General features: G+C 40.7%; 1 protein-coding gene across 1 annotated transcript in view; it reads left to right on the top strand.

The window, feature by feature from the left end:
• lamb2 (laminin, beta 2 (laminin S)) overlaps nt 1-7734 on the top strand; it is a gene marked incomplete at its 5' end in the record, with an annotated part of 71159 nt that extends 63425 nt beyond the window's left edge. Inside the window, 5 exon segments of the mRNA XM_084313312.1 lie at nt 408-615; nt 1706-1847; nt 4081-4257; nt 4924-5083; nt 6033-7734. Of these exon segments, the coding sequence (XP_084169438.1) occupies nt 408-615; nt 1706-1847; nt 4081-4257; nt 4924-5083; nt 6033-6169 (824 nt within the window). The 3' untranslated portion in view covers nt 6170-7734.
• Between the last annotated feature and the right edge of the window lie 1508 nt (nt 7735-9242).

Below are 9242 nucleotides of genomic sequence, written 5' to 3'. Positions count from 1 at the left end.
AGCGAGAGGATGGCGGTAATGGGAATTATAATCGAACAATGGATCAATGCCACGCCTCTGCTACTGCTACTATCACGCTTCACGCAGTTTGTGTTGACGCGCATTTCACTTCCTGAAGGGGAGGGATTTCCACTCTCCATTGTGTCCAATAGACAAGCGTCCTTTTCGACCACGTGACATTGTTCAGATAGTTTGGTGCGCCTGACAAATTGCTGTGTGAATGCAGACGAACCAAATGATGAATGCAACAATGTTGCAACTTCACCACCAGAACCGCACCGAGTCCACCAAAACTAACTCTCTCTCTCTCTCTCTCTCTCTCTCTCTCTCTCTCTCTCTCTCTCTCTCTCTCTCTCTCTCTCTCTCTCTCTCTCTCTCTCTCTCTCTCTCTCTCTCTCTCCCCACAGAGGAGGGGGCGGACCCAGACAGTATAGAGGTGGTAGCCAACCACGTGCTGGAGCTCTCCATCCCCGCCTCGCCGCAGCAGATCCGCCACCTGGCCGAGGAGATCAAGGACCGCGTGCGCAGCCTCTCCAACGTGGACGCCATCTTGGAGCAGACGCAGGACGACGTGCGCAAGGCCGAGCAGCTGCTGCTGGACGCCAAGAGGGCCAGGTGTGTGTCTCTGTGTGTCTGTGTGTCTGTCTGTCTGTGTGTGTCTGTGTCTGTCTGTGTGTGTCTGTGTCTGTCTGTCTGTGTGTCTGTCTGTCTGTCTGTCTGTCTGTCTGTCTGTCTGTCTGTCTGTCTGTCTGTCTGTGTGTCTCTCTGTGTGTCTGTATGTGTGTCTGTCTGTCTGTCTGTCTGTCTGTCTGTCTGTCTGTCTGTGTGTCTGTCTCTGTCTGTCTGTCTGTCTCTGTCTGTCTGTCTGTCTGTCTGTGTGTCTCTCTGTGTGTCTGTCTGTCTGTCTGTCTGTCTGTCTGTCCGTCTGTCTCTCTGTCGGTCTGTGTGTCTGTCTGTCCGTCTGTCTCTCTGTCGGTCTGTCTGTGTGTCTGTCTGTGTGTCTCTCTGTGTGTCTCTCTGTGTGTCTCTCTGTGTGTCTGTCTGTCTGTCTGTCTGTCTGTCTGAACAGATGTGGTTCTTGTATAGTATAGTTTAGATATAGTAAGTATAGCATAATGACAGAGTTAAAATTGTATATTGTATATTAGGGATGTCCGATATTATCGGCCGATATTAGCATTAAAATGTAATATCGAAAATGATCGATATCGGTTTTCAAAACAAATGTTTTATTTATTTTTTTTTACATTTATTTAACCTTTATTTAACCAGGCAAGCAAGTAAGAACAAATTCTTATTTTATTTATTGTGAAAAGTATGCATAATGTTGTGTTTTTGCGGGGGAAACCCCGCATATATCGGTATCGGTTGATATCGGTATCGGAAATTAAGAGTTGGACAATATCGGTATATCGGATATCGGTAAAAAAAAAAAAAGCCAATATCGAACATCCCTATTGTATAGTAGTGTACATAGGACCCCGTGCCTTCTCAGGAATTTAGCATGTCTATTTACATCATGCACATCTTATGTCTTCTTATTACCTGTTTTTTTCTATTTTATTATTAGTATTATTGCACAATCGATGCGGGCATGACCACGCCCGCATTTCACTGTATGCCCTGCTGGTATGTATGTGACAAATAAACCTCTTGAATCTTGAATCTCAGATCTGTGACATTATCTCGTATGTGGTCTGTATAGGCACAGTGCTGAGGGGGTGAAGAACACTGCGGAGACCGTGACGAAGGCCCTGGGCGACGCCAAGGTGGCCCAGACCACCGCTGAGAAGGCTATAGCCAGAGCCCGAGCGGACATCGGGCAGACGGAGGCGTGGCTCGTACAGGTACTCACTCCTGGGGACCAGATATCTATATAGAACACTAGATAGCTTAAGGCGGAATCACCAGCGTTGCTGAACCGCCGCCATCTTGCCCCAGTCAGCCTTGAGTGAGGGTGAGTGATCTGCACAGACAAAAATACTCATAACTCGCTGAAATATTGACGGATTTACAAACGGTTTGGTTTATTACAAGCATTATTAACGTGGCTATGATTCAAGCGGTTTGTAAAAAAAAACATCTTTAAATTTCTTTTTTTTATAAGTATGCAGTATCATAACTACATCTTTGATGTTTATAGCAAACCAACCCGTTTGAAAATCGGTAAAGAATTGAGCAATCTATGGTTATTTAAATAGTACATGCACCATAGACATTAATGTTATCAGTAGCTGAGCTGCCTGGGGCAAGATGGCCGCCCTACGAGGACGTCGCTCTCCATTGGCCGGCAGCGCGGGTAAGCTATCTAGTGTTCTATATCTATGCTGGGGACCAGAGAATTTAAGATTAGGGATGAGGAAGGGATTTGACATTCACAGGTGTTTAAATTTGTATTTGATTTCTTTCATGTTTTACATGTTTTAATTTTAGTTTTTTGTTTTGCATATATATATATATATATATTTGTTTTGTAAGGTTTTAAAATAGTACACTCATTTGAGTAGTGGAAAAGGGGTAGGATTAAATAAGTGTATACTTCTTCCTACTCCTTTTCGAACATGTAAATTGAACATGTAAATGTTTTGCTTTAAAAATGTTTTTTTTTATTTTATTTAATTTCTTGAGATCAACGATTTGTTTTGATTTTATATTGTTTGTATTTATTTACATGTTCGAAATAAAAATTTCAAATCAAAATCTAATCAAAAGATAAGATAAGATGTTCCTTTATTGATCCCCTTGGGGAAATTCAGGCATCATAGTGGCATGGGGGAGGGGAGGTACAGGTATGAGCAGGGTAATAATAGACAGACATAAATACAGGCAATACAATTTTATTAAAATATTAGTACACTATAAAAGTAAAAAAGTAGTAGAAAAGGATTATTACTTCCCCCCCCCCCCCCTCCCCCCGATATGTCATTCATTATTACTTGAATTCCTCAAAGGGGATTAATAAAGGGACACTTGACTTGAAAACAAATATTGTAACCATATTTATTATATTTATTTAATATATAACTGATAGTTCATACAGACCCTCATCTGCACCTTTGATCACACTGCCTACTTGCTCAGATACTTATATTCAGAGTTAATTATATTGTTTACACTGTCTATTTTTACCTTTCTACTCTACTATAATTGTATTGCCTATATTTATGTCTTTCTATTATTACCCTGCCCATACCTGTACCTCCCCTCCCCCATGCTGCTATGTCGCCTGAATTTCCCCAAGGGGATCAATAAAGGAATATCTTATTATCTTATCTTATCTCATCTTATATTATCCTATCTTATATTATCTTATCTTATCTCATCTTATCTTATCTTATCTCATATTATATGATCTCATCTTATCTTATATTATCTTATCGTATCTTATATTATCTCATCTTATCTTATATTATCTTATCTTATATTATCTTATATTATATTATCTCATATTATATTATCTCATCTCATCTTATCTTATTTTATCTTATATTATCTTATCTTATCTCATATTATCTTATCTTATATTATCTTATCGCCTCTTATATTATCTTATCTTATCACATCTTATCTTATCTTATCTTATCTTGTATTATCTTATATTATATTATCTCATATTATATTATCTCATCTTATCTTATCTCCTTTTATATTATCTTATATTATCTTATTGTATCTTATCTTATCTCATCTTATATTATCTTATCTTATATTATATTATCTCATCTCATCTTATCTCATCTCATCTTATCTTATCTCATCTTATCTTATCTTATATTATCTTATATTACCTCCTCTTATATTATCTTATTGTATCTTATATTATCTTATCTCATCTTATCTTATATTATATTATCTCATATTATATTATCTCATATTATATTATCTCATCTCATCTCATCTTATCTTATCTCATCTCATCTTATCTTATCTTATATTATATTATCTCATATTATATTATCTCATATTATATTATCTCATCTCATCTCATCTTATCTTATCTCATCTCATCTTATCTTATCGTATCTTATATCCAGTGGTCAGCCTTGTCTGTCTGTCTCTGACCACGTGACCCGTCCTCAGATCGCGTCGGAGACGTCCAGCAGTGAGAAGGACCTGAGCGAGGCCATGGAGCGCCTGGGCACGCTGGGCCGGGCGGTCGACGCCCTGAAGACCCAGCGTGTCAACAACAGCATGGCCGCCGCCAGGGCTGAGGAGACCGCCACCATGGCCCGGGACAAGGCCAGCGAGGCCAAGCAGGTGTGTGTCCTGAGGCCATGTCATACACCCAGGGGGGTCAAGTACTTGAGTAATTGTACTTCGTTACAATACTTAAGTACTGTTTTGGGGGGATTTGTACTTTACTCCAGTATTATTAGGTTTGTATACTTGTACTTTTTTACTCAATTACATTTCAGAGGGGAAAAAAACATACTTTTTACTAGGGATGGTCGATATTGGCTTTTTTACCGATACCGATATACCGATATTGTCCAACTCTTAATTTCCGATACCGATATCAACCGATACCGATATATGCGGGGTTTCCCCCCCCCAAATTTTTTTATAATTTCAGGTAATTAACATTACATATCTCTTGTTGTGGAATTAACACAACATTATGCATACTTTTTACAATAAATAAAATCAGAATTTGTTCTTTGCCTGGGTAAATAAAGGTTATAGAAATGTAAAAAAAAATAAAAATAATAATATATATTTTTTTTTGAAAACCGATACCGATATTTTCCGATATCACATTTTAATTCCGATATCGGCCGATAATATCGGACATCCCTACTTTTTACTCCTTACATTTAAAATGCAGACCTATACAAAGGTCTCGCAGGTCCAACAATTTGAGATATAAAACAGTTTTCCTTTATACCAAAATGTTAAAATGACATGATTCTTCCTCCTGGTCAGATCCTGGAGGGCCAGCTGACGGATAAGTACCACGAGGTGCAGCAGCGGGTCGACACCAAGGCCAAGGCCGTCCAGGAGGCCAAGAGGAGAGCGGAGAGCCTCCGAGACGAGGCCAAGGCGCTGCTGAGGGACGCCCAGAGCAAGCTGCAGAGGCTGGCAGGTGTGTGTGTGTGTGTGTGTGTGTGTGTGTGTGCGTGTGTGTGTGCGCATCACGCGTGCAGACCTAGCACATTTGGCGCCCTAGGCAAGCTTTACCACTGCACCCCCCAAAAAAATTACAATTATCATATATATTTATTTATTTAGATTATAAATTTTTTTATGTCAAAATATTGGTTGCAGATATAGAGGGGGGGGGGGCGCAAAAACTGATGTTCAGCAAAAAGATATTAATAAAAAAAATTGCTGGGCAGTTTTTGGCGCCTCCCTCTGGGTGGCACTCTAGGCAATCGTCTATGTCGCCTGTAGGAAGCTCCGCCCCTGTGCGTGCGTGCGTGTGTGTGTGTGTGATAAGATAAGATAAGATAAGATATTCCTTTATTGATCCCCTTGGGGAAATGCAGGCATCATAGCAGCATGGGGGAGGGGGGAGGGAGGGGAGGTACAGGTAGTAGAAGACATACAGGTCACAGAATTATAGTACAGTGGAGAAGTATAAATAGAATAAAAAGGCAGTGTAAACAATATACAATAGTTAGCGAAATGAAGGTATGTAAACAAGGTGCTAGATGAAGGTATGTATGCCCTGTGTGTGTGTGTGTGTGTGTGTGTGTGTGTGTGTGTGTGTGTGTGTGTGTGTGTGTGTGTGTGTGTGTGTGTGTGTGTGTGTGTGTGTGTGTGTGTGTGTGTGTGTGTGTGACAGGGAGAGAGAGGGGGGGCAGGGAGAGGGAGAGGGAGAGAGAGACAGAGAGAGGAAGAGAGAGAAAAAGAGAGAGAGAGAGAGAGAGAGAGAGAGACCTATAGAGATAGATGGAGAGAGAGAGAGACCTCAAATTATAGCGTCATCGTCCTTTATCGACGTACTTGATACTTGATACCGTTATAGCTTCTTGTGGAAACCTAGCCGTCTTCTGACCTGTTCCCCACCCTCCCCCCCGGTGACCCCGCAGATCTGGAGAAGGAGTACGAGGAGAACCAGAGGCGGCTGGAGGGCAAGGCCCAGCAGCTGGACGGCCTGGAGGACAAGATGAAGGGCATCCTCCACGACATCAACAGACAGATCCAGATCTACAACACCTGCCAATAACCAGACCCAGCGGGGGGGGGGCGAGGGACGAGGCCTTTTATGTTTTCATCGTGCGTTTTTTTTTATTCCCTTCTCGCTCGTAGGGCTGTACCGAATGCTTCGAAGCTTCGATCATAATGTTGACATTCGAATTCTAAATCAACATTAGAATTTTACATTTTTTTTTTAATTCTTTTTTTCAATCTGTTTAAACCAATGGGGGTTTTCTTCACAGTTGCAGTTAAAGATTAGGCGACACTAATATTATAATATTATACTATAAGACGTCACCATCACTTTCATACCAACCGTGCCCTTATTGGATTATTTATGTTGACGAAACCGATGAGTTATATTCATTAAAGAAAGTTGATTTAATAAAAGAAAAATACTCATTTAATCAGATTAATCACTTTTTTCAAATTGAGGAGCCAGTTAAAAAAAAGCTTCGTTCGAATACTTCAATAGAAGCTTTGAATGTTAAAAAATGACATTGGGTACAGCCCTACCTGGTCAGACTTCCAGGGAAGCGAGGGAGGCCTCCACGTTTTTTCATCCGATTCATGTAAGCGCCAGTGGCCCACACACTGGGCAGAGGAGTGCCCACACACTGGGCAGAGAGGAGTGGCTGGACCCGGGTTCCAACCGTCTGGCGAGAGGAGGAGGAAGGCTGATTTATATTTTGCGAACGTTGTGTGTTGTGCTATTCTTGGGACTGTTGTCAAATTGTCTTGAAAGTTCAATCGAGAGCGCACAGTATTACATATTTAAAAATGTTTGAAGGTATTTTGTAAAATGTAAAAAGCGAGTCGTTTTTTTTCAGCTCATATGCGAGGGGTAATCTGATTCCAGGTCTGTTCCTACGACCACACACTGCAGAGGCCCGACCTGGGTCAGAAGATCACGTATCAAGTTTGACTGTGCCTCCCAACAACAACAACAACAACAACAACAACAACAACAACAACAACAACAACAACAACAACAACAATGACAACAAACATGCCCAAAGAATAATAACATTATTTCAAATTCATATCCAACGTACGTCTGTCAAATAACTAGCCTATCCCAATGTGGTGCTGTGCACCAGATGATTATTTTATTCAGTTATAGTCGTAGTGTTTGTATTGTAGGCCTTAATTAACATAATTTGTACAGTATAGGGTGACGAGACGTTTGCGGATGTGAAGATAATAACCGTTTCATGCCGATGAGCTGGGAAGCATAGTATAGGCTGCGTTCACACTGCAAGAGAAAAGCGGCCCAAATCTGATCAATTTTTGCTCGTATTTGGGACTCAGATCCGACAGTGTGAACAACACCGATCACATGGACTCCGAGCTTTTCAATTCCGTAATCGGGCCACTTTCATACGTGCTTCTTCTAAATCAGATACATATTATCTTTGCAATGTCACCTCAATCTGAACAGTCGTTCATGTGACTTTTACAGTACGTCACTCAGTCTAGATGGAAGTTTGTCACCGTTTTATTTTTACGTGAATCTTCGTTGTTGTTCAATTGCTCATTGCGGGTCAGTTCAGGAAGCTTGACCTGTTCACACTGTGGAATCTGATATTGGCCGCAGGTAAAAGAAATTATGTAAACAGCCAAGAAAATCAGATCTGAGCAATAAATGGGAATTGAGCGCTATACGCTTGCAGTGTGAACGCAGCCATAGATAATAAGAGGATGGTTGTACTTTAGTATATTATAATAACTATGGATTTGTGGAACTCTTTCCCCCTCACTAGAGCCTATTTTTAGGCCACACAAACTACGATACACAGACTAACAGATCGTGAATGTTTAATTGCTGATGTTTTCAATCATGATAATGACAATGGGGGACATTTGAAAGATGTACACGGTAAGGTATCGACGCTTTTCGGAGAATCGCCACTGTGATACCTTAATACTGCGTGTGTAACTGTGCCTTATGTGTTGATGTCATGTGCCCATGTGTGTGCGATCCTTTGACGAAGAACAGTTGTCTTTGAAGAGAAGATGTACAAACATCAGCTGGCAGCCTCACTTTTCTTTTTATACATAAATGCCAAAGTAAAAACACCAAACGTAGAGTGTGGTAGGTTCTCCTCCGTGTGCTGCACTGTGAAATAATAAAGTTGAATCACCGTCACTCTCCAAACGGATGTGGTCGTCTCTTCTAGGATCTTTCGTGGCGGACAGAGGATTGTTACAGCTTTACGCTGTGACCTTTGACCTAACTGCATGCTATGTTTACTGGGTTTACATTTTCAAACAAGATGTACATAGCCATTTTGTTATGATGTATATTATTTGATATAGTAGTATAATATCTACATCCTGTTATCTGCACTGCACACTTTTTAGAACTGTATATAGTCATCTTTTTATTTTCGTTTTTAAACCACATGGTGGTGCTGGAGTGTTGTCATAGTGGCGCTGTGCCCCTATAGTACCATTGTTTATGGAAAGCCCTGGTTTATATGGGTGGCGAAATTGATTGATTGAAAATTGTATTAACAGATTGTAGAATGGGTACAATACAGTACGGCTCAATACACACAATTGTTAAGGATGCAGACCAGAGAAAGACTTTCGTCTTGTTTACATCAGGATCCCCCATTTTCAATTCATCATAACATTTATGACATACAGATATATAGTACTGTTACATTTATGACATACAATATATACAAATATACAGTACTGTCATGAGATCCTAAAAGAAAATATATACATTCGAGGGGGAAGAAACTACATTAGGAGTGGGTGGGGGGGGTTTGGACATTTACGGGGGCCAGTTTAGAATTGCAGCCTCCCCCGTAGGTGCTCTTTGAGGGCGGTTTTGAAGGTGGGTAGGGATTCACATTATTTTACGGCTGTGGGTAGGGCGTTCCACATTGTTGTGGCATAATTGCGAAACGTGTTTAGTTCCTGTGTGAGTGTATGGATAAAATGTGAGGAACCAATTGTAAAGCGCTTTGGATCAAAGCGCTATATAAAATGCACCATTTTAGGAGCTCCACAGGTGGAGTGCGCCCTAACCCCTGGGCATGAGGAACCTGACCCACCAAGTTACAACACAATAGTCATTGTTTAGACAG

The sequence above is a fragment of the Notolepis coatsorum genome, assembly GCF_963971535.1.
Source record: "Notolepis coatsorum genome assembly, chromosome: 4".
Taxonomy (NCBI): Eukaryota; Metazoa; Chordata; class Actinopteri; order Aulopiformes; family Paralepididae; genus Notolepis; species Notolepis coatsorum.
This window is presented reverse-complemented; position numbering and strand designations above follow the sequence as displayed.